This window comes from Corticium candelabrum, chromosome 1 (assembly GCF_963422355.1).
Source record: "Corticium candelabrum chromosome 1, ooCorCand1.1, whole genome shotgun sequence".
Taxonomy (NCBI): domain Eukaryota; kingdom Metazoa; phylum Porifera; class Homoscleromorpha; order Homosclerophorida; family Plakinidae; genus Corticium; species Corticium candelabrum.
This window is the reverse complement of record NC_085085.1, coordinates 12,577,143-12,600,599: the sequence shown is the minus strand read 5'-3', so window position 1 is coordinate 12,600,599 and position 23,457 is coordinate 12,577,143. Positions and strand designations below refer to the sequence as shown.

General features: G+C 43.5%; 6 protein-coding genes across 6 annotated transcripts; 2 read left to right on the top strand and 4 right to left on the bottom strand.

Moving 5' to 3' along the window:
- Window positions 1–3,703, top strand: LOC134185832 (uncharacterized). Its single transcript, XM_062653714.1, has 5 exons — window positions 1–146; window positions 231–629; window positions 2,186–2,520; window positions 2,622–3,026; window positions 3,091–3,703. Exons 1-5 carry the CDS (start codon window positions 62–64, stop codon window positions 3,511–3,513), a joined length of 1,647 nt encoding a protein of 548 aa, XP_062509698.1. The 5' UTR covers window positions 1–61; the 3' UTR covers window positions 3,514–3,703.
- A 900-nt stretch (window positions 3,704–4,603) lies between these two features.
- Window positions 4,604–6,436, bottom strand: LOC134186086 (uncharacterized). The gene is made up of 2 exons (XM_062654004.1): window positions 5,457–6,436; window positions 4,604–5,190 (listed from the first exon to the last, which is right to left on the bottom strand). Exons 1-2 carry the CDS (start codon window positions 6,342–6,344, stop codon window positions 4,822–4,824), a joined length of 1,257 nt encoding a protein of 418 aa, XP_062509988.1. The 5' UTR covers window positions 6,345–6,436; the 3' UTR covers window positions 4,604–4,821.
- Window positions 6,437–7,372: 936 nt separating this feature from the next.
- LOC134195333 (zinc finger HIT domain-containing protein 3-like) lies at window positions 7,373–9,116 on the bottom strand. Its single transcript, XM_062664348.1, has 5 exons — window positions 9,029–9,116; window positions 8,911–8,942; window positions 8,750–8,830; window positions 7,752–7,835; window positions 7,373–7,684 (listed from the first exon to the last, which is right to left on the bottom strand). The coding sequence occupies exons 1-5, from the start codon at window positions 9,094–9,096 to the stop codon at window positions 7,512–7,514; spliced, it is 438 nt and encodes a 145-aa protein (XP_062520332.1). The 5' UTR covers window positions 9,097–9,116; the 3' UTR covers window positions 7,373–7,511.
- Window positions 9,117–9,443: 327 nt separating this feature from the next.
- Window positions 9,444–11,795, bottom strand: LOC134193302 (uncharacterized). The gene is made up of 6 exons (XM_062662132.1): window positions 11,647–11,795; window positions 11,201–11,587; window positions 11,033–11,077; window positions 10,636–10,964; window positions 10,162–10,566; window positions 9,444–10,093 (listed from the first exon to the last, which is right to left on the bottom strand). Exons 1-6 carry the CDS (start codon window positions 11,747–11,749, stop codon window positions 9,671–9,673), a joined length of 1,692 nt encoding a protein of 563 aa, XP_062518116.1. The 5' UTR covers window positions 11,750–11,795; the 3' UTR covers window positions 9,444–9,670.
- An 812-nt stretch (window positions 11,796–12,607) lies between these two features.
- Window positions 12,608–15,334, top strand: LOC134182002 (uncharacterized). Its single transcript, XM_062649314.1, has 5 exons — window positions 12,608–12,744; window positions 12,808–13,176; window positions 13,998–14,308; window positions 14,390–14,812; window positions 14,882–15,334. Exons 2-5 carry the CDS (start codon window positions 13,008–13,010, stop codon window positions 15,227–15,229), a joined length of 1,251 nt encoding a protein of 416 aa, XP_062505298.1. The 5' UTR covers window positions 12,608–12,744; window positions 12,808–13,007; the 3' UTR covers window positions 15,230–15,334.
- A 5,675-nt stretch (window positions 15,335–21,009) lies between these two features.
- Window positions 21,010–23,211, bottom strand: LOC134176100 (fibulin-5-like). Its single transcript, XM_062642780.1, has 5 exons — window positions 23,202–23,211; window positions 22,623–22,931; window positions 21,579–21,695; window positions 21,400–21,522; window positions 21,010–21,158 (listed from the first exon to the last, which is right to left on the bottom strand). The coding sequence occupies exons 1-5, from the start codon at window positions 23,209–23,211 to the stop codon at window positions 21,010–21,012; spliced, it is 708 nt and encodes a 235-aa protein (XP_062498764.1).
- Window positions 23,212–23,457: the final 246 nt, after the last annotated feature.

The window sequence follows — 23,457 nt, the reverse complement described above, 5'->3', positions numbered from 1 at the left end:
ACAGCCAACGTGCAAACGTCACGAGAGACAGTTTTAGCTCAACGACGCCTAACCAGTTGCAATGGGTGGATATCTTTCCAGACTTCTATACGGAGATGACACTGCAGAAGGCGCTAGCACACGCCATGAATGGAATGAGGAGGAAGGTGAGAGAACCCAATTACTAGGTCATGAGCCTCGTGTGTGTACTTCCTGTTGAGACATGATGTACATGTTGTGTGTCAATGCAGCTGCAGGCAATCGTGCATGGAATCCGTATGACATCATACTATCGTGCAAACTTGGCGATCTGTGTGACGATGAAGCAAGTCAGAAGAGAGGTTCACCCGGTCAGTGGACGTGCACATTCAATCCATCGCAAGATCTTCCCTTTCCAATGGACGAATGGGCAGGACACGTCGTTGGCATCTTGGGTCAGTACAACAGAGGCAAGACGTGGATCATGAGTCGTTTGAGTAACTGCCAGCTAGCCAAGGAAGGTATGACAGTTAGAACGGAAGGCATCAGTCTCAAGTGGGTCGAAACGACAGGAGACGACGAAGGCGACCGAGAGCCTGACAAGTTCCACCATCTTGTTATCGATACTGCCGGTTTCAATACACCCATAACTCTATCAGGAGTGCAAACCGGTAAGTCGTGTTGCCTCTGTCGCATGTATACGAACGTCCAGCCTGAGCTAGGCTCGAGTTTCCAACCGGTCGTGTCCCCCCAGGAGGAGACCGACCGGCTGGACCTAAGCGTGAGCCGGATGAGCTGCTCTCCCACACTGGTGTGGTACTTGGTAAGGAAGCTCATCCGGGAGCTGAAACGTTCACACCGTCTGTCATCAGAGGAGGTACTGCATGCACAAGGTTGACCCTATCCGGGAGTTGGTATGGGAACTTCTACCCATTCTGAGGTCTGAGAGCGTAGTGATCGTTTCCACAGTTCTGTTTCTACGTATATAGCTGCATTGCTAGTAATTTGCTACCAAGTGAAGTCTAAGAGTGTTTTGGAACACCACGCTCACTTAGAGCAGTCCATGTCCCATGATCCATGATAGACTTGAGGGGAGCATTGGGTTCTTGATCACTGCTTGCAACTTCCACTGCTTGCAACTTCCACTGCCAACTGCGCAAGAAGAGAATCCAGAATAACACACTAGCATGTAAGTTGTACGCATTCTATTGCCCTATATAGCTATTTCACCTTAGATGTATACGTGTGCGTGCACCTAGAGACCAGACGTTATCTATAGCTAGAACTTCATGACTGTTGCCCTGTTAGATCAGAGTAGCATAAAACAGACACGTTGGATGAGAGAAACACTTCACAACAGACCAGTGAAAATGGACATGGACGACTTCCACAACCCAGAAATGGATTTTATCGTCACAGTTGCGAAGTCAAATCTTGGGGTCTTTGAGATTTCTCATTGTAGCATCTTTCCACAACTATTGTTCTATTCAAAACAGCACTTAATGGCCCAAAGGCCCCATGTACACAAATGCAAAGGCATGATCGACCCACAGACCCTCATGATGACGCAACTCAAGACACGTCACGACTTGGACAACTATTCCAATCCTGTGGCTAGAGTAACACGTAAAACGACACCTCGCATCACAGACACTTTGAATAGAGTCATACTCTTGGAAGTACTGACTGCACCCACTGCCATAAGGCATGTTCTGCAGTACCTCCTCTAGGTTGTCATGTAAATCAATCGCAAACTTATGCCATTCCTTAATTAATAGGCCTTATGGGCATTAGTAAGATTTAAATCAACAACTACTATAAAAGGCTGCGGTGGGACCAAAAATGCGTTTAGCGTCTCATTTTTGAGTGTCACATTGCGTGTCATATCCAACACATAATTAACATGTACAGTGATTTTCCAGTAGGTTGTTTGGCTTACAACCTGCGTATTAGTTCACAGTCCGTGCAGGTAATGCCCTAGTCCAACGCAAAGCAACCTGAGCAAGAACATTCGTGACTAATTAGCGCTCCCCAAGACTGTATTCGCTGTTGACCACGAATCTAGGCTATATTCGCGTTTGGTGACCATTGTTCCAGCAAGTAGCTAGCTGCATTGTCTTGCATGCAAGTTCAGCTATTGCCAGCTGGAAATGTACGAGGTTGACATTGCAGATGAAATGTTTCGTGTGGGTGCTATATGACAATTGTTTACTGCTGTTTCATCTAGCTAATCAGGGCGGATGTGAACTCAACAAACCGAGCGAGCCTGGTGATGCACAAGCGGCGGCCGGTGACAACACCGACAACAAAAGACTGGATGCAGCCAACAGTCTGATGCAAGAAACAGAACAATATGAGCAATTCCTTCAAAGCATGACGTTTGCTCTCTCTGACTACCTCATCGTCGTATTGCACGAGACGACCTTGTCAGATCAGAGGTTTCTCATCCAAGTGGTTCGCAAGTGGAAAGAATGCTCGCAAGATGGCAGATGCAAAGAAATTTTCGTGCTACACAACTTCAGGGACATGCAAGATCCTAAGGAGAGGGAAAAACTGTTTGCGGTACTGAGTGTACATATAACCTATACCAATTGAATTTTAGTACTGCATACATGTATACACTAGATTAACGTTGATGTTGAAGTTGTGTTGTTTACGTACAGCAATGCACAGAAGACATTCTCGACGGTCGCAAGGGCAAAAGGAAAGGCGTTTCCTGGTTTACTTGTCCTACTCTGCGTACCCGCCATGTTTGTCTGATGAACGACGACACACACTGGAAATATAATGATTCCGTCTTTGACGTCGTCAAAGAGTGGATTCATAACATCCTTCCAAAGCCACAATTCCCTTACACTCCAGAAAAGCTTGCCCGTCAATTTGCTAAGTGCAGTACGCAGCTGCTGAGGGAGAGGGGATTTCTTGTGAACGTGAAAGAGATTCGGCATAAGGAAGACAACGGGAAAATGATCTATACCGCAGTCAAGTCAGAGGAGCACTTGCCAGTGGCACAGCTGCGGTCTGATGACGACAAATTTTACTCTCCGCTTCTTGGTTTCCGGCCAGCAGTAAGATATAGCTAGTTTCTGATGATACGAATTGAATGTGTTGACGAAAATTTTGCTTGTGCAGTACTCAATACGTAACTATCGATCTGAAGCCGGTTCCGATTGCAAGTTGATTAGGATTGAAGCCCCGGGTGTGGCAAGCATAAAGGTGAAACCAAACTACAAGCGGTCGAGTGTCGGTCACTGGGCAGTAGAAGTGAGTGGACAAAAAGAACGGGAAGACAGTGTGAACTATGTGAGAGAGCTAAAAAGCCAAGAAGTGGAATTCAATCCTCGCCTAAAACCGACTCCTGAGAAAGTCGACAAACTCAATAAAATAGAGCCGGACGCCGACAGCTGCAGATATGGGCACTTTTCTGAACTATTTCAGATTCCTCTCCAGTTCAAAAAACCACACTTCGTGAAAATCGGCCCAGATAACGGTATCTTTTATATTTTGTTTGAAGAAGAGGAAGAACAAGGTGGACAAGAAGTAACGCAAGAATAAGTAACTAGAGATTGACAAAGCAAGCCATGGTCTTCAGCAACGCTCTGCATACGCCTATACAGCGTAAGACTCTGCATAGCCTCTATCATTAGTGATAGGACTCGGTGTTTTAGATATCTGTTAAACTCACGGTCATTATGTTATTGATTGTACTAATGTCTGAATAAAGAAGCAGCAGTCAACAGCATTGATTTCAGTCGGTTCTATCCACCTAAACCATCAATCTAATTCATTGCAGACTATAGACTGACCGTATTATAGAGTTCTACAGACCATTCACATGTCCAAATCATTTATAATACCGTATAAGATGAAATATTGGTGGGGAATTTATTTTGGCGGATTGGCAGATTTTCCAGCCAGCGAGTACCAATATAAAATCCATCATTTGGCCACTGGGATATTGTGACGTCATGTAAACGTCACCACCCACGTGCATCAGGCATTATAGCAATGTGGCAGTTACACGGATAAGGCCACAAGACGGTACCCCAGCTTGCCGTCTGTTGTGCCTAACCTGTCTAGCAGAGAGGATAAAACATGAGAATGAGGTCGTGAAGCTTAGATCAATTATCTAACAATGATGTCCAACCCCCAAAATAAAACCCACCAATTCGCTTTTCGGTCAATTTCTTAGCAAACTGCTAAAATACATTCCCGCCAAAGTTTCATCCTATATAATTGCTAATTAACAATTAATTGTAACACGTTAATTGTGCAGTTAGGTACAGTACACATATAGAAATGTTGTCACTACCACATTTGGAATTGACTGTTTAGTTGTTCTATATGTTAGCTGCTACTAAATACTGCAACACACATCAATTTCTGTGAGAATATAGTCGTGAGAATACCTAGCACTACAGTAAATCATGAGAGCTTTTATTCAGTGGAAAATTGACTAAACATACAGTGTGTACGTGCACGGTAATAGGCTGTTTGTATGTCAGCTGGTGTCAAATTAAACAGAATGCAGAAATACTCGACGTGTAGACTGAAGAGGTTTGAATTGAATGGGTCATGCCAATCACTTAGGGTTTTTTGAATCGTCAGCATATGGTGTGAGCCTCAAGCCTCGCTCAAATTGTCAATTTGGCAATTCCTGATTATTCAATTACACATACACTTCCATTCATAAAATAGATCCAATTAAGTAAAAACTTATCAAACACTAAAAAAGCAACGGTGACAGCAATGCAAAGAAGGGAGACTTTCATTACATTATACACACGTTATACTTCACTGCTTGAATGAACCATACGGCATCTATAGACTGGCTTAAAAATGATTGCCAGCCACAACTACCCATTAGTCGACATCTATAAAACTGCCTTTGTCGGTAGGTCCAGTGATCGTCAAGTCATAACCTGTTTCTAGTGGTTTCTCTATCACACGAAGTCCTACCTGTTTTGCTATCTGTGCAACGAGAGAGTGAACTGTGTCTCCAGTTGTGCTCATAGACTGCACTAGCGATTCATATGATAATCCACACTTCTTTAGAATCTCCATAAGATTAGGAAATTTTCGTGACTTGCAATAACAATGGTAAACACCTGATCGACTGCCTTGACGAATGTTCCCTTGCAAATAATCCTGACTCAACGACTTATCACTAAGTTGATGAACAGCTGCAGCCTGGCGATCAGGAAAGCATCCCTCAATCAGTTCTGTTTGTTTCTGTAATAAGCATATTTAATCAGATACTCGAAATTAAAAGATACAGTGTGTGTGTGTGTGTGTGTGTGTGTGTGTGTGCGTGTGTGTGTGTGTGTGTGTGTGTGTGTGTGTGTGTGTCTGTCTGTGTCTGTGTGTGTGTCTGTGTGTGTGTGTGTCTGTGTGTGTGTGTGTCTGTGTGTGTGTGTGTGTGTGTGTGTGTGTGTGTGTGTGTGTGTGTGTGTGTGTCTGTCTGTGTGTGTCTGTCTGTGTTAGTACACGTCCATTACCTTCACTTCCTGTGATAAACAATTAACATGAAAAATAAGAATTGTTGTTTCTGAGTCAGTTTTTGTTTGAGCCTGGTTGATGATCTGACAAACTGATTTCAACTGCTTCCGATCGAGCTGACTGATCACAATAACAAGCACCCGAGTCATAGACAATACAAGAGTTCGTTGTAGAATTTGCAATCTCTCGAGTCGAGAACAGCAAGGTCTGACTAGGACGTTCCCGCCAGTCGTATCTGGCCACCCAACAGCCGTCACCAAGTTAATGAAAGCATCATATGATAAAGACTTGTCCTGAAATGGTCGACAAGTCATTACTTCAAAGCCCAACGCAGTCAGAGACAAATCACGACTCTTCAGACTACAAGTCACTCCCATCATTGACCTGACAGCTTGCACCAGAGCGTGATGAGACTGTCTTGGAGCGTAGAAAGAAACAACAGGATCTTTCAATATTCCTCCATCTTTTCCGACTGACACGACCAAGTGACCGGTGAGAGTCATCAGTCCGACTGCTACCAAATCATTGCCTTTATACGGGCGATAGCCACTCAGCAACGTCGACGATTCTGGCGTAAACACTGCAGACGGGCCATAACTGACACGGTGCAGAAGCGAATCGCGCTTCCTACCGCGTACCAGACTGCGTTGCCCGTGAGAAAGCGTCGCTGATTGGGATGATGTTGTCTCACTAGCAGAATGGTCTCTTCTACCGGTTTTTTTAACGGAGACTGGAGCACTTGACTTCTTTAACCATCTTCGTGGCAATGAGAAAAAGCTGACTACTGCACACCAAACCAGTTGAATGAGTTTACCCAACAAACTTCTCTCTACACCGACAGAATGTCTCTGTCGCTGTCGTTGTGCAGTTGATTTGCCTTGCTGCATTGAACTAAGAAGCTGCTGCTGCCGAACAGCCGCTGGCGTTCAGAAACAGTCCCAAGTTCACTAGAGATGACGTAAGGAACTAGTGCAAGTCCCGCATTTGATACTGCAAGTCCCGCATGCGGTACCAAACCGGTCTAAAAGTCCCGTAATCGGTAACAAAAGTCCCGTATTTGATACGACTGCAGTCCTCAGACAAATTCTTCTAGTCAGTGATACACATGCGTGTTCACCAAATACACACGTCGGCGCGTAGCCGGCATAAGGCACAAGAGGCACGTGCACCTCCCAAAATTTTGGCCTAGGTTTTTGTCCGTGGACGTGTCCTTCGTACTCTGTCTCTGAACGTTGGAGATAACCGAGATGTCAGTTTAGACTCCTCCTACGGAACACCCACCGCACATCTGCCTGGCTGGTGCACCCCCCTTGAAGAAGGATCCAGCTACGCCACTGCACGTGTTCACCAAATCATTCTTATTTCATCCTATCATCTTGTAACAATTCTTTGAAAGGAAAGCCAAAGTGGTGACCTAAAGAGAATGATCATGTCCCTTCTATCTGTCGCGGGTTGTTGTAAAAAACTCTGAGTAGCACGCCAAGTAGAAAGACGCAAAGGTACAAGATATCAAACTATACTAGCTCGTAATCAATGGAACAACCTTCCTTCCGTCATCAGCTCTTTCCAAGTCAGTGGACTCATTCAAGAAACTGTATAAATCTGTTACTCTGTTTAATTTGCCTAATACCTTGTTGTATTAATTAATTAACAGCGTTGAATCATAGTTTTATGTCCACTATGTAGAATCAACTTGTATATAGCTGCAGGGTACAATGGAAGATCAGACTTACAGTCTGACTTACAGCCTCAGAATCGTTTTCCCTGGACAGCAGATGAATTTACCAACGCAACATGATTTTCATTTTATCTGCATGGTTTCGATTTTGTTTGTTCCCGTTTGTATATACAAAAAACAAAGTTGGATTGAAATGATCATCTGTGTTGTTATAAACTACTCTAAAAGTACTTAAGAGTGTGTGCAATTGTGTTCAAAGCATATCAGAATCAGTTAACACATGTTCAACATGTTGGTGTTTGTTTGACAACACACAAGCCTCTGTACAGGCTACAAGTACGTGTAGCTCTAAGCAAAACGCTCACTACTCACTTATTTACTTCTTTGAAGACGAGCATATAGACAAGCAGGTGTTGGCAAATTCTGTAAATATTGGAATATCTAAGGCATCTCTAAGAGCTCTCTCTGGATCAGACGATTCTTCAATATTTTCAATCATGTCACAAAGATGAGGATTTAACAGCATCTGTTTAATATCATCAGAATGATCTGAAAACCAACAATATCTACAGTCAGACAGCACAGATAACAGCAACAGCTAGAATACGAGAAATACCAAGTTGCTGCAACATTTTGTAATCAAATTCTCTTTCGTCACTGTCAGAAGCTTCTGAGTCTGATGAGGTCAGTTCGCCTTCCTCTGACAATACAAAACACAGAATCAGTATGACAAATCAAAAATCATTATGGGAAATGCGTAAAAGCAACTATTTCTGTTTAGCTAAGTTTCTGGTTCACTCCAATAAACATTAATAACAAAATCACCAAAATCTCATCATCATGTGAATGTAAATAGAACATTATGGCTGACCACCTTATCATAACATTGTGTGAAGCTTTTGACAGCTGGCAGTAATTTATCAATTTGCTCTGTAAAGAGTCTAGTAAATCATTCTAATGTGCTCAAGTACACAGAGCATATAACAGTAGTATGCAATCATAAAGAAGTAGTTGTCGCGTAGCCCTCAGATGTTAAGAGCGTGGTTTAGGTATGGCTATGCGAGACTTCAGTCTGTTGTGCAGTGTCAGTGTGCAATCCAGAACACAAGCAAAGTACCGTGGATTAACACACACAGTTTTAATATAAATTATGTATACTCCTGATAACAAAGTATAATGATCTATTATTTTGGCATATCACAAATTCTAAATCCATCATTGAGTGCCACTAGCATTCTATGTTTCTAAATTTTCCAGCTGCTAGTCAAAACCACCTTGAAATGTGGTGTTAGCAATAAACTAAACAAGAAAGAAAGTGTCGCGCATCAACAAATCATAGATCTAATGCAATCTCCTTGTAAGTGCATGACTTGCTATAACCCAGCTGCAACCTACACACATGCTCAAATACTCAATAATTATGATAAGCAGTCAGTCCTCAAACTGCAAAATTAATCACTTGCCCACAACTACACCTACAAACACAATTGATTTGACCAACCACACTGTACATACCCTAGCTGCATTACACCTATTCTTAATTAATTGTGTCACCAAATTTCAAAATTTGGAAACGAACCATCGAGTCAATATGTAATTATTAATATACTGTACCTCTTACTAATCCAAAAGAACCGGATTGTGCCAACTTGTTACTGGAATCCTCCAACTTTTTCTCCGCTATACAGTTGTTTTCTGCAAAATATGAGCACACGAGTAACATGTACTACTTACATTTGTGTGTATGCATCACATAGCTGTCTACAACAGCTCACCTTTGTGTCTCTTGTAGCAAGAAACAGAACAGCTGCAAAATGTTTGTGTATAGACCAAAGTTTTGTATAATTATCTGCAGTCGTTCCGTTGATGTCATGCCTAGGTTTACACGCTTACTATTTTATGGCGCAAACAGGGCATCTATATTTCGCCTCATGTTCTTCACAAACTTCACAACCCGTCATGCCCAATTCCTGCTGCAGGGTATAAGGAAATCACGTGGTTCAACTTGTAGCGCGCGCGAGACAAGAGGAGAGAGTCTACGTGTTTGTATTGCTTTTGATGAACGTAGATCTAATACGGACAGGAACACGACCGAGTTATAGCGTTACACTTGTGATAGCCCTGATTAGCTATTGTCTCTAGAGCTCTAAAGTCTCACCTAAATCGAAGACGTACCTAACAAGGATTCAAAACGTTGATTCTATAGCTAGTTAGCCTAAATAATTAACTACCATTGTAGCTATAGGTCAATACAGCAATAAATGGTCTAGCTGTAGAGTATAGAGTGCATTTAATCTGTGATGCCAGAAAACAAGTTAATTAATTAAATGGCACCTTGCAGCATCATTTATTGCTAATTGAAATTCAGTCTATTGAGAACACTAGTACTCATGACTCGATATCAACTACCACAATGATTACAACATTGATCATACTACTGATAATGCAGACCAAGGTAAAGCACATTACACACTACATGTAACACAACTCCCAACTACCCTGCGTATCTAAAGTTCGACTCCATTCACATGTTGCCTATTTTGCTTGCTGTCCGCCCTCGTCCTCTTCTTCTTCAAATAGCAGATAGAAGACTCCGTTTTCAGGGCCCAGTTTCAGAACTTGTGGTTTCTTGAACTTGAGAGGAATCTGAAAGAGTTCAGAAAAGTTCCCGTATCTGCAGCTGTCAGCATCAGGCTCTGGTTTGTTTGCTTTGCCACCTCGGTCATTTCGAATTGCCGGCTTCAGACGAGGATTGCCATCCACTGCCTGCTTTTCTAGATCTCTGACAAACATAACATCATCATCCCTTTCCTTGAGTCCACTTACTTCTATTGCCCAGTGACCGACAGTCGACCGCTTATAGTTTGGCTTCGTCTCAATGTTTGCCACACCTGGAGCTTCGATCCTGATTAGCTTGCATTCAGAACCAGCTTCAGATCGATAGTGAAGTATTGAGTGCTGCACACAGTACATTTGGCATCATGACATAGAAATTGTATGAACCAAACTAAAATTCAATGCCTTACTGCAGGTCGAAAGTTAAGAAGTGGAGAATAAAACTTATCGTCATCGGACCGTAATTGTGCCACTGGCTGGTTGTCATCCAACTTGACTGCTTTGTAAAACATCTGTTCGTTTTCTTTCATCAACTCGATCTTCTTGACATTCGTGAGATATCCTCGCTCACTCAGCAGCTGTGAACTGCACCTAGCAAATCGGGCAGCGAGCTCATCAGGAGTGTAAGGGTCTTGTGGCTTTGGTAGAATATTGTGAATCCAATCCTTAACAATTTCAAACACGGTATCATTGTAATCCCTTTGCTTGTCGTCATTCATCAAGCAAACATGACGGGTGTGCAAAGTACGACAATTAAACAAGGAAACGCCTTTCCTTTTGTCCATGCGACCATCCAGTATATCCTCAGTGCATTGCTGTATGTAAACACAAAATTCAACATCAGTTTCACTTCATTTCTTGTTGTATCACATTTCACTTCATACCGCAAACAGTTCTTCCCTCTCCTCGGGATCATGCATGTCCCTAAAGTTGTGTATCACAAAGATATCTTTGCATCTGCCTTCTTGGGGGCATTCTTTCCACTTGCGAACCACTTGGATGAGAAACCTCTGATCTGACAAGGTCGTCTCGTTCAATATCACGATGAGGTAGTCAGAGAGAGCAAACGTCATGCTCTGGAGAAACTGTTCGTATTGTTCCGTTTCTTGCATCATACTGTTAGCTTCATCCAGTTTTTGGTTGTCGGCGTTGTTACCGGCTTGTGCATCCCCAAGAGTTCCTTGTCTGTTGTGTTCACCTCTCCAGTGATTAGCTAGAGAAAGCAGCAGTAAAGTCTTAGTCTGTATAGTTAACACTCACGTCAAATGCCTGTCAACTAACCTCGTAGGTTTCCAGCTTTGCCGCGACGTTTCTTTCGCACTTCTTCTAGAAACGCAAAGAACGGTCAGTCAAAAGTTGAGCTACATACACAACTTAGTTACTAGCACACTTATGCCTATGATAGCCTAAGAATTACGAAATTTTCTGTACGAATACATACCGACCGACCTGTCTGTACTCCTGACAGAGCTATGGGAGTATTGGAACCTGCCGTATCGATAACAAGATGGTGGAATTCGTCAGCCTCTCGGTCACCTCCTGCATCTCCCGTCGTTTCTACCCACTTGAGACTGATGCCTTCCGTTCTGATCGTCCTTCCTTCCTTGGCTAGCTGGCAGTTACTCAAACGACTCATGAACCACGTCTTGCCTCTGTTGTACTGACCCAAGATGCCAACGACGTGTCCCGCCCATTTGTCCATTTCGACGTCTTCGTTCTCATTGAATGTGCACGTCCAGTAGCCGGGTGAACCTCTCTTCTGACTCGCTTCATCGTCACACAGATCGCCAAGTTTGCAAGACAGGACGATATCATACGGGTTCTTTCCGTCGTCTTCTGTGATGATCGGGTAATTAGCACGACACCGCTGAAACAATTAAATAGCTGCATCTCACCGTTTTCTTCATCCCATCTATCGACATCTCTGTCATCTTGCCATTGATGTTTGTCATCGGCAGCGCCGTTGCCGTAAAACATGGTAGAAATGTACTGACCCATCGCCACCCGACAACCCGAGACTGATCTGTCGGGAACACTGCAGGGTTTACGTTTTATATAACGAGGGACTTTGGACGTCTCGCTTTCGCAGGTGATGTCACATGAAAGCTCCCTAGATATAGAGTTACCACCTCTAACCACACACGACGTTAGCGTCCCTGATCATGACAGTCCCCTGATCATGACAGTCCCCTGAACTTGAAAAACAAGCTGAGTCATCTTTGTAGATCGTTTGCCTGTAATATACGGTTTCCTCAACAGAATCGAGGCTATCTAGATGTCTAGATCGAGGTATACCTAACTGTAGATCGCAACAGCGTCCATGCATGCATGTGCACAAATGTAGTAAAGTTTTAGTAAATGTGAAATCACTGTCCAGCTAGATTTGGTTCTTGAATTTCAACTGATAAGCAGTCCCTACTACAGTCCCCAGTACAGCTACTGTACCCAAAATATTTGGTCTAGGCAGCTGTGTACACAATTAGTCACCAGGGAGTTCCTGAGGGACTGCATGTCTGTATTGCTGTCTCTATTAGAAGTCAGTATAGCAGTAGTGGCTTACTTTACTGCTGCATGATTGGTTAACTGCGCAGGCACAGCGGTACCATAAACTAGCAATCTTTACATTCAAAGGTATGGGAGAAAGCAACAAACTAGATTATAATAAACGGAAATACCATCATGCAAGTCATGGGTCCCTTTTCATGGGTCCCTTTTCATGGGTCCCTTTTCATGCATCATTGTCAAGCTCCCTGATCAATTACAATATATGTCCCAACACGCGTTGCATTTTGGGGAACTACCACCTAAGAAAAATAACGTTTCTCACTAGACCCGATCAGTAGGCTGTCTGCACTCAAACCGTCCACTTCTAGTGGATGCTGCTAAGTCCGTTTTTTCTTTTGTTTCCGGTCTTTTTTCGGCTCTAGTCATTCGAAATCCTGCGGTTTATCAATCACCCGATGAAGATGTCGATAGATTACTAGATGAAAAAGGTAAAATATGTCTAACAAAGGCATTTAGCGACTGTAATAAATTTGTAATCTCAATGTATACAGCTGCAAAGAACGAAACTCGGTTTGATGCCGTACAGATTTGTAACCTTGCCAATCTCTGTGATGACGAGGCAAGTAAGAAAAGGGGATCGACTGGCTTCTGGTCGTGCACATTTAATCCAAGACAAGAGCTTTTCTGCGAACAATGGAAGGGACACACGCTCGGCATCTTGGGTGACGAAAACGTAGGCAAGACGTGGGTTATGAGCAATCTAGCCGACTGTCAGCTACCAATGGAAGGAAAGTTTGATGGTACACGAGGCCTGAGTTTCAAGTGGGTAAAAAGTACTAGAAGAGAAGACATTCTACATCTAGTGCTGATCGACGGACCCGGTTCAAATAAGCCCGCACGTCTAGCTGCAAAAGGACAAGGTGTGTATCTAGTCATGTTTAGTAATGAAAGCTCAAATTTTTTGTTTTAGCTAATTACGTAATTACTCATTCCTATCTAGACTATGATTAATTAAGCTAAGTATGATTAGGCCAACATTAGCGCAAGCGCTCGAGTACGTCACGTGGGCACGTGAGTGTAATTATTAGCCTCGAAAGTTTCATCCGTCATCCGGCAAGAATTCGCGTGAATTGTCTTGACTAATCCGTTGCTCTAGGCTTTGAAGAGGGAAACCTCTACTAGTTTGCTTTCTCTGGCAGCTCCTTCAGGGACGGCAGGAAGTTGTCACATGACATAATGTACAGGCACGTACGTACGTACGTAGTACACACCTGCGCTTCCGTATACGTCGCCATGTTGTTGCTGCGTTTGTACATTTAGTTAGACATACAACACCATATCGGAAACATCGGTGGCATGCTCTTGTACTACCTCATGTGCCTAGGTCACGTGCAACCACTAACGCCACTAATGTGTACTACGTCTACTACTGTGGTACACGGCGATTGCAGGTAAAAAGACTGATGTATTCTAAGTAAGCGATGTGTTATCTAGCCACTGATATGCTAACGTGCGCTAAGACGTAAAACTATTATATTACTACATTACATCACTCAATGAGTTGACCACTGAATATATATATATATATATATATATATATATATATATATATATATATATATATATATATATATATATATATATATATATATATCAGTCAATTTCGAAGCCAAGAAAGTCAGCATACTCAAGTACCCCCCATTTCTAGAGGTCACGCTACGTGTAAACTGTCTTTAACTAGCCAACATCCCAGACGACGTACCCGCTGAGACCGGTAAGAACACCGACAAGCAAATACCGTTTGAAGCTAGCAGTCTGATGCAAGAAACTGAGCAACAAGATCAGTTCTATCGGTCGATGATACTGGGTCTCTCTGCCTACCTCATATTTGTAGTGAACGAGGTGACCGCGTTAGATCAGCGATTCTTCAGGGATTTGGCCGACAGATGGGCAAAATGTTGTCGAGATGGCATGCGCAGATGCCCAGATATCTTTGTAATCCACAACTTCAAGGACGTGAGTGATCGTGAAGAGGCGGAGAAATTGTTCAAGGTATAGCTAGGCATAGCTTTGAGAATCCTATGTCTCTATACGATACAGATTTCATTGTCTTTACTGTTTTTTCACACACAGCTAAACACAATGGAGCTCTGCGTATTCTATAAAGGTATATTCAGTCAAAGGAAAGGAGTCTCCTGCTTTGATTGTCCACAACTGCATACTCGCCATATTTTCACGATGAACAACGAGCTCGAGACCAATCGGTATTACAATAACGCAATCTTTGACCTCCTTAGAGAAAAATTTCTAACCATTTTGATGCAGCCACAGGATCCCTACACTCCTGAAATGCTCAGCCATCTTTTTGCTGAGTGTTCTTCAAAACTGCTGAGCAAAGGAGGATTTCTAACGAATGTCAAGGGGATCCAGCAGGTTACTGAAGAGAACGGACAAACGATCTACAAACCGGTCAAACTGGAGGAAAATTTGCCGGTGGCACCAACACGCTCATATGACGGAAATTTTGTACCTACTCTTGATGGGTTTCACCCACAAGTGAGATATTGACTATCGGTCTGTTTGTATAAGCAATTTAATTAATGTATTTATTTTTACGTTTCACAGAGACCAAATAGAGATTCTCGTTTGTCACCAGCTGGTTCAAGATATAGGCGAATCAGGATTGAAGCACCAGGTGTGCCACGCCTTCAAGCGAAGCGAAACTACGTTCAGTCAACGGTCGCCGGCTGCATGGCAATAGAAGTTAGTGGAAGGAAGAAGGAAGACACTGTGATGTACTTTCAGGGAGGTGCGACATCTACTGTAGACGCTGAAATGGAAGACTGCAGATACGGGCATTTTTCTAAAATATTTCAAATTCCTCTCGAGTATACAGAGAAGAAGCCGCTCATCCACGGTCCAGAATACGGTGTTTTCTGGCTAGTATTTGAAGAAGGAAATGATGGACATTAGACAGCATGCAGCAAAAGCAAAATCTTGAACTGTACAGTATACGTATAGCTCTTGTTTGTATTAGAAAATTCATTCACAACATGAGCTTTGGCTGCATATGCCTCGTGTGTGGTTAGGGTAGCCTCGCAAGCCAGGCTCTTCTGCGCAGTCGCTGAGCTAAACGCACGTGAATCACGCGGGAAGGAGGAGCTTTTGCCGGAATTGCTCCAGTGCGAGAAGAGCCTGGTCGCTTTCGAGAGCGTCATAGTGACGTGGAACCTTGGATCCGGTTTCATAGCTTGGATAAGGCTAATTCGATTAGCTAAGCCTGTAGGTAGAAAGTTGAGTAACGACGCGGCATCGCTCCACGCACTGGCTTGTTTTGAGCGAAGTACGTAGTTGACATTATCGTTCGCTTCTAGTACGTATCTAGACAGCTCAGCCATGTAATATTCGGCGGTGTCACGACTCCTTTTCAGCATTCAGTTTCGCCAACAGTACACCGCCGAATTCGAATCTAGACGACTGCCAATCTGCAGCGCGGTAGTTTGAGAAATGAACTCATGTATTGTACGCGGTTAGTGTATGTAGCACTCAGAGTCCATGCATTGAAACAAGTCGTACGTAGTACACAACACATGCAACTACGAGTCAACTCTACACTTCCTGAACATGGTAGGTCCACTGCACTTCTGTTTTCCCACGCCTAGTATTGGTGTTTACCAGTTCAGATCCAAGCCAATATCGTAAAAAGAGCTGCTTGCTAGGTCGAAAGTACTGTCACACGTTTATTTCAGCGTTGGCAATACACGCCATCTGATCATGACGTGAACTCCGTTCCCGTCTGGAGAGGTCAACAAGCTGTATATGCCACTGCTTTGATGAACCGTTCAGTGAAACAGAGCCGGCAGTTCTCACACCATTTCCCCCACAGACTATAGATGTCAGAGTAGACGCGCAAGAGTGGTGAACACTTCTATGTCGGTTTCAATTCGCGCAAACCTGCAGATGAGTTATGTAGAAAGAAACGTTGCTGAAGAGTGTAGCTTCACCGGACCAGTCGCTCTCCGCGGAGGGCTTGTCTGCACTTCATGTATCAAACGCAATTACATTAACGAGCTCTTTAGAAAATCGAATTAGCCTTATCCAAGCTATGAAACCGGATTCGGGGTCTGACGTTCTCGAAAGCGACCAGGCTCTTCTCGCGCCGGAGCAATTCCGGCAAAAGCTCCTCCTTCTCGCGTGATTCACGTGCGTTTAGCTCAGCGACTGCGCGGAAGAGCCTGGCTTGCGAGGCTATGGTTAGGGTCAGAGCCACATATATGACTCTGGTTAGCGTACGTGATTTGTAACTGTAGCCAAGAGTAATTCCGACAAAAGCTCCTCCTCCTCGCGTGATTCACGTGCGTTTAGCAGCGACAGCGCGAAAAAGCCTGGCTTGCGAGGCTACATACTGCTACATGCCCCCAGTTTTAATTAACTCTGTAACTTGATGCTACGTAGTTTCATTTTGCTTGCCACATACTTGATTGCTAATAGTAAAAAATGACTGTTAATTAATAAAAAGAGCTACAGCCACACCTGCAAGTGCTATTAAAACCCCTGGTTGTGTTTTATGCCATGGCGTATAGACATTAAGTAAGTCCAATAGTATTCTACACCAGCGTAGCGTGGTCCTCAAGTTTGAGGGCTAATCGACCACATTGCAAAGCCACCTACAGAGATTGGAGAGGCTTTAGCCCCCCTATTCCCCGTCGCTACGCCAGTGTCACATGGGCGGATAGAGGGGATGGATCCTGGGAGTCAGAACCCCTCCTCTTCAACGACACGCCTACTGCAGCCAAAATATTTAATTGAGAAGTGAGATTGGAATAGGGATAGAGACACTACCCTTAGGGCTTAGGAACTGCTTGCCTTTCTGCAAAATTCAATTCATAATGGCATTTGTTGTTGTGGAGAGCCGTCTCTAGGTTTTAGGGAAAATGACTGTCAAACTGCAGAAGAGGGATATCGACATCGTCAGCGTATAATATGATAGAAGACACTAAGAAAGACATCACCGATCTTAGAGCTAACATTGATGGGAAACATGAGCACTAGTACAAACAAGCACAAGAAATGGCAAGGAAAGTGGGAGAAGAGCTAGATTACCATGCTCGTATCACTAAAAGACAAATTTACAGAGGTAACGTGGAAATGACTACTATCAGTAACTACTATCGAGTCAAATACACTGGCAAATTTTGTTGACCAACTGCTGAGTGAATTTTGCACCAGGGTTAGCAATGGTAGTCAAATGGGTGTGAAATTACTGCATAAATACTACCAGCATATATGCAACCAACCTTGGTCCACCTGGACCATGATTACGGGAAGGAAGATTACCTTTTTAATTCTGCTATGTTGAAGAAGTTGAAGAATGAAGTGCATGATTAGTTTAGGCTATGGAAGGACCGTGCTGCTACTGATCATGAGCCTTTACGGTCTACTAACTAATTTGATTGATGCTCTGCAACAGTGTGCCGCAGATATCTTTCCATGCATCTATCAGCTTATTATAATTGGTAAATTTGGTTGCACTTTGCTCGTTATCTAGCAGCTACGAGGCTGAAAGATCCTTCTCTGTTTTAAGACGAATCATGAACTACCGGCGGTCTTCCATGGGTGAAGAAAAGTTGACAGGACTAGTTCTTATGTGCATGCATAGAGATGTCAAAATTGGGTGTAGAGAAGTAGTCGATCGTTCTATTTGACACCATTCTACCAGAATGATTAAGAGTTCAGTTTATTGATTATTAGGTTCCATGAATCTTGTCGTGTCATTACAGTGAACGTACCTTAATGTTTTGATGGATGATTAATTCGTTCAATTCTAAACTTATATTCCTAGAATTATCTAATGAATAGGCTAGGTTAACCATAATACAGATTGAATTAAGTTGGCTGGTTTCGTAGGTCATATACAGATTTAGCTGCTATGGGATGTGGCTAACAACTGGACCCTTTTTCGAAAACTCTGTACCCGTGCCTGGTGTCTAGAATGTTAGGTTTTACACTAGTCTCGCGTAGTCAGACCCTTCCTACCTACATCCTTCCGGCTACGCGAGACTATCAGATCCCATAGCAGCCGATCAGTTTACCATTATTGTAGTGAACACAAAACACCATGCAAGCAATAAGTGTGAAAGTAACTATGTTTCTTCAAATTCTTGCTTAGCTAACCATAGTGTTTCAGGCATCCATGTAGCCCACATGTACAGCCAAATACTAATTGCGTGTCTTGTGTGTAATCGTATACTATACGTCAGTCTGCAATTTTTCCTAAGATCGCACGGCCTATTCACACATATCCAACAGAGTGAGTCTGCAGCATGTTACATATACTAAAAAGTAGAGTTTTATGCGTACGGGTATACGCATGCATTGTTTGCTAAATCTATGTACTACTCTCTTCAGATATCGAGTCATCAAGTTTTCTTGATGGTAGCGGCGGTAATAACGGTTTGGTAAACGCACGGATTGGAGGAAGATGCCCAACGGGCATTGTATGGGTACGATCAGAGACTTGTGCTAGACCCGTCCTTTGAGGAAAACTCACGTCAGCAGAAAGAGACTGCGACTCGACTTGTTTTGAATCTTCTGGACGAATCGGAGGAAGTCTGTCGGAGGACTGACGAGGAGGAACGACGACTGGTGTCGAAGAATTAGTAGAATGAGAACGTCGAGCTCGATCTCCTTGTGTCGCAGTTGTAGATTGGTGCGCTGCACTTATAAAGTCGTTCGCCTCCTCTTGTGATTTAACAGGTGGTAAGCCTCTTTGTTGCAAAGACAGAGAGGCCTGCAGCGTACGAGGCACGGTTTCCGCCGAAGGCTTCGTATGAAGGTCTTTTGTCGTGTGAGCGTCAGGAACACGGCGTAGAGGAGAAAGGCTTCCAAGTGTCGTATGCAACGATCTAGGCGCAGGAACGTCACCAGCCGCAGCATTCGAGGTGGAATCTGCGAGTCCTGGTTGTGTTTTAGCCTAAAGAAAAGTTTTAGACGACACATGTCGATTGAATACATGCACGTTTCGTACGCGTGCATGCATGTATACAGTAGGATACAGACGTATAGGAACCGTACGTAAGAACTAAGGGGTCATCGACCGGAATAATTTTTCTGTCTCGTGCACGGCATTACTCGCAAATGTATGAAAAGCATTATTTTGCACAAAATTGTAATATTTGGCCTTCCAGACCTCGAAAACTTCCTACGCCTGTACATGACAACAAACTAGAACATTTAGGCGTGCACGTTTGTCAAGTGGAAAGCGGAGGTTTCCATGCAGCAGTCACTTCGTAAACCCGATTCAAGTTTTCTGGCAAGGTCATCGTCGTTATCACATGCAAAATTACGTTATGCATTACATCGATGTATCAAATACATATGTCTATTTATACATACCATTTTCTCTTTAGAAAGAGAAGAAAGCTTGGTCGGCAGTTGCTGATAACGTGGTTCTGGAGTATCTGGCAAACTGGCAAGAGTTGGTTCAGCTCTGGGCGACTTTCGTTTCCCGACACTTTCAACCGACGGTAAACGACTCGAATCGACTTCCACTTCTGCACCTTTACGTCGGCCAATGTTCTGGAAAGGATCTCTTTTCTCTCTCATGCTGGCCTGCGACGGTGGTCCGTTCCACGGCTCGGCAGCCGTGGTCGGCGTGTTTACCCGAGATCCATCGTCCTGTCCTGAAGTTGCTATATCTTCTCGCCATCGCCGAGCCTCATCGTCGGCTTTCCGTCGATTCTTCTTCCGGAAATGTAGATAAACGACGTAGGCCGTAACGAGTGCAACGACAAGGCAGAGCACTACAACCGTCAAAACCCAGTACCAAGACAACGCTAACGACACGTCCGACGGAGGCAGAGCCGTGACGTCCTCCCGCTGAGTCGAAGGTGACGACGTTATCGACGCGCTTGGTGTTATAAACATTGGGGCTAGAGAAAATAAACGAACCTCTATTATGACAAACAAACATGTCTCACAGCAGCTGAGCTGTCTCGTTACATTTCTTTGTCGATCGTCAACGACATGCGATGTGTATGCAACAGATCCGCACGTGCGACATAAATAAAATGCGTCGTGTGTTTTGCATGCGATCACTTTTCACCAACGACGAACATGCAGTCACATCAGATCAGTTATATATACGAGCCCCTTAGGCGTAGGAACCTACATTTGATTGAGGGCCACACATTTTCCTAAAAGGACGTGGCTCTGCATAACAAGTATTATTATTATTATTATTATTATTATTATTATTATTATTAAATTAATTTAATCAGATATATACATGCTACACAACAAGAAACAGGAACCAACACTAGCACTCTAGTGTTATAGTTGAATTTGTCATGTCAGTGTTAGCAATCTCTATACATCTGTCATCCGTAGATATTAGTAGGTCACTTGAAATCTGGAAAAGGTGAGGGGCACGTGCAGCCGTCGCCCCAGTTCCTACGCCTATGCTGATCAATCATTATTCATTATTAATTAAGTATTAATGAATTCGTAAAACATTTATTTATTAAATTACAAAACTTTACAGTCGTTGCATATGGTGCGTCGAAATTGAAATCGTGCGTACTTACTGTCTACAGCTAGCTGTTGACAATAATCTCCTGCGAAGCCGCACGTGCAACGACACGTGAACTCTCCTAGACCGTCGACGCATATTCCGCCGTTGCGGCACGGCGACGACGCACACTCGTCAATCACTAGGTTAACAACACAGTGTCACTCGCCTCGTACGTCATACGCTAGTTATACAAGGAAAGCATACAAACGCATTTCTTCTCGACCACGTGCGTCCCCGACGGACACGAACACCGAAATGATCCGATAACGTTCTCGCAGATGTGGCCGTCGATGTCAGCGCATGTGGCGGCGTTCAAGCATTCGTTCACATCTACATAAGCATCAAATATGAAACAAACAAATTAAATATTTAATCAATAATTAATTAATTAATTAAGAATGAATTAATTAGTTGATTGACAGTTAATTAATTATTAAAGACGTAATACTTTTTCCGAGACGGTGACCATCAAATAGTAAAACTAATTGTCTATAAAATATTCAATCAATAATAATTAATTTATTAATTTACTATTTTAAAAATTAATTAAATTATTAATTTACCACAAGACCTTCGCATGAATGTCCGTCTTTGCCGAGGCGATAACCATCGTCACATTCACACTCAAAAGATCCTTCATTGTTGGAGCATCGATGATCGCAATTTTTCATATTTTCATCGCACTCGTCGATATCTAACCGTCGACAAGCGTGAAAGAATATGCTATCGTGTCGAGTCGACGTGCCTTACCAGAACACGACGCGTTGTTCTCGTCGAGTCGATATCCCATCAGACAACTACACGTCTCTACATCGCCGTGTCTGTAACAAAGCTGCTCACACGAAGATCCCTTGCACTGCGTCTCGTCTGCACACAAATAGGCAACAGTCATCGCACAGCACTATACAGTACAATCAACAGTAGCGGATCCATGCGGGGGAGGCACTAGGGGCACGTATCCCCGTTTGGAGTCCTTCTCTCTATTTTAGTACCAAAAATCCGAGTCAATTGATAGACTATGATGCAGGAATCTACAGATTACATGCAGACTTGTTACAAGTGCCAATATATTATATCTCAATCTGGTTATCTGCATGTTCACAAAGATATCCTGATGACATCATTGTAAACGCTGTAGACTGCCGAAAAGAATGTTGCTTCAAAGTCCACTTCCCTGATGACGTTTCTAGGGCACATTGTGTTCCAGCTTCTTGCAGTCTCTTCCAAAAGTGAAAAAGGTGTTCCGTTGGTTGCTTCTTTCTATTATATTGATGTCAGGTCTTCCGACCTCTTCCAAATTCTTCCCAGCTCTTCCAGATTTCCAGAATTTAATTAGAGCTCAATGGAACGCGCCCCTGTAGCTTTCCGTCTTTCTTCATACTTTTTCTATATATACTGACAAAGTGCAAAGGTCGTTTTTATGTAAGTTTGCATGTTGTTGTCACGGGTTTACGAAACTGTTGGGCTACAGCCTAAGCTTCCTAGAGGGCACCCCACATCTCAAGTTTTGTGCCCCACATCTCAAGTCCTACATGTGCACCACATCTCAAGTTTTGTGCCCCACATCTCAAGTCCTACATGTGCACCACATCTCAAGTTTTGTGCCCCACATCTCTAGTTTTGTGCTCCACCCCTATACCCGCCCCTTCCCCGCCCCTGCCCCTACCCGCCCCTTCCCCGCCCCTGCCCCTACCCGCCCCTACCCGCCCCTACCCGCCCCTACCCACCCCCACCCACCTCCGTCTAGCAAATCCTACATCCGCCACTGATCAATTAACGATTGTCGACACATACTGTTTGCTAGACAATTCACGTCGTCGTCATCCAGATGAAATCCGTCGTGACAACTGCAAGAGAACGAACCGTCGACGTCGCGACACACTTGATGACACGGCCGATACTTTTCGCATTCGTTAATATCTGCAAAAGTCTCCTCGATATCTAACATTTGCTTTATACAAAGAAGACGTGTCTTACTGTCGCAGCCGACTCCGTTTTCTTGCAACGTGTATCCCGGCCTGCAGAGACACGAAAAATGCGGTTCCCTGTTCACGCAGATTTGACTGCAGTTGTTCAGATCGTCATGCGCACACTCGTCTACGTCTAGGACACACACACGTTAGAGTATAAATACGACACGTCTAACAATCGATAACAGCAATTTCAGTAACAGCAGCTAGATGTCAATGCGTAATCCGATGTACTATGAGCTGTGGTAACAAAAAAATCGAGTTCCAAAAGGCGCTTGCGGTCTCTCCTGCGCATGTGTCATACTCGCAAAACGCCGTCAATCACAAAAATGCCAATTGTCGGTACGAGTTTCAAGTATACATATGTACACGGCGACGCGTTGAATCTGGTTGGTATACGTACCTGCTGGCATGTCGATCGGTGTGGCAGATCGAGAGAGCAAAGCTCACAATGTCATTTTGCTCTGCATCAAAATGTTTCACTAAAAACTAAATTTTCTTGACTTTTACATTCCCTGCAGTCTCTGCTACTGTCATGCAGACATGCAGTCCTTGTAGCGTTTTTTAAATTTTTATTATTTAATATTTGATAACGTATACAAAACATATACACACAACTGTAATATCAGATAAATTCATAATTGTGTGTCTAATCGTTA

Excerpts from the sequence above, each read along its gene's own strand:
- LOC134182002 (XM_062649314.1), top strand. The coding sequence starts at position 13,008 with ATGAGCAATCTAGCCGACTGTCAGCTACCAATGGAAGGAAAGTTTGAT. Across the intron at positions 13,177-13,997 it reads TCTAGCTGCAAAAGGACAAG|CCAACATCCCAGACGACGTA; the intron begins GTGTGTATCTAG and ends GTCTTTAACTAG. Across the intron at positions 14,309-14,389 it reads AGGCGGAGAAATTGTTCAAG|CTAAACACAATGGAGCTCTG; the intron begins GTATAGCTAGGC and ends TTTCACACACAG.
- LOC134195333 (XM_062664348.1), bottom strand. The coding sequence starts at position 9,096 with ATGACGGGTTGTGAAGTTTGTGAAGAACATGAGGCGAAATATAGATGC. Across the intron at positions 8,831-8,910 it reads TTGCTACAAGAGACACAAAG|AAAACAACTGTATAGCGGAG; the intron begins GTGAGCTGTTGT and ends CATATTTTGCAG. Across the intron at positions 7,836-8,749 it reads TTCTTTTGGATTAGTAAGAG|AGGAAGGCGAACTGACCTCA; the intron begins GTACAGTATATT and ends TTGTATTGTCAG.
- LOC134185832 (XM_062653714.1), top strand. The coding sequence starts at position 62 with ATGGGTGGATATCTTTCCAGACTTCTATACGGAGATGACACTGCAGAA. Across the intron at positions 147-230 it reads TGAATGGAATGAGGAGGAAG|CTGCAGGCAATCGTGCATGG; the intron begins GTGAGAGAACCC and ends GTGTCAATGCAG. Across the intron at positions 2,521-2,621 it reads AGAGGGAAAAACTGTTTGCG|CAATGCACAGAAGACATTCT; the intron begins GTACTGAGTGTA and ends GTTTACGTACAG.
- LOC134193302 (XM_062662132.1), bottom strand. The coding sequence starts at position 11,749 with ATGGGTCAGTACATTTCTACCATGTTTTACGGCAACGGCGCTGCCGAT. Across the intron at positions 11,078-11,200 it reads TCTGTCAGGAGTACAGACAG|AAGAAGTGCGAAAGAAACGT; the intron begins GTCGGTCGGTAT and ends TTGCGTTTCTAG. Across the intron at positions 10,567-10,635 it reads AGAGGGAAGAACTGTTTGCG|CAATGCACTGAGGATATACT; the intron begins GTATGAAGTGAA and ends GTTTACATACAG.
- LOC134176100 (XM_062642780.1), bottom strand. Across the intron at positions 21,696-22,622 it reads CGTGAATTGTCTAGCAAACA|ACGAGACGCAGTGCAAGGGA; the intron begins GTATGTGTCGAC and ends ATTTGTGTGCAG. Across the intron at positions 21,159-21,399 it reads AGACGGACATTCATGCGAAG|ATGTGAACGAATGCTTGAAC; the intron begins GTCTTGTGGTAA and ends ATGCTTATGTAG.
- LOC134186086 (XM_062654004.1), bottom strand. The coding sequence starts at position 6,344 with ATGCAGCAAGGCAAATCAACTGCACAACGACAGCGACAGAGACATTCT. Across the intron at positions 5,191-5,456 it reads GTTTATCACAGGAAGTGAAG|AAACAAACAGAACTGATTGA; the intron begins GTAATGGACGTG and ends TGCTTATTACAG.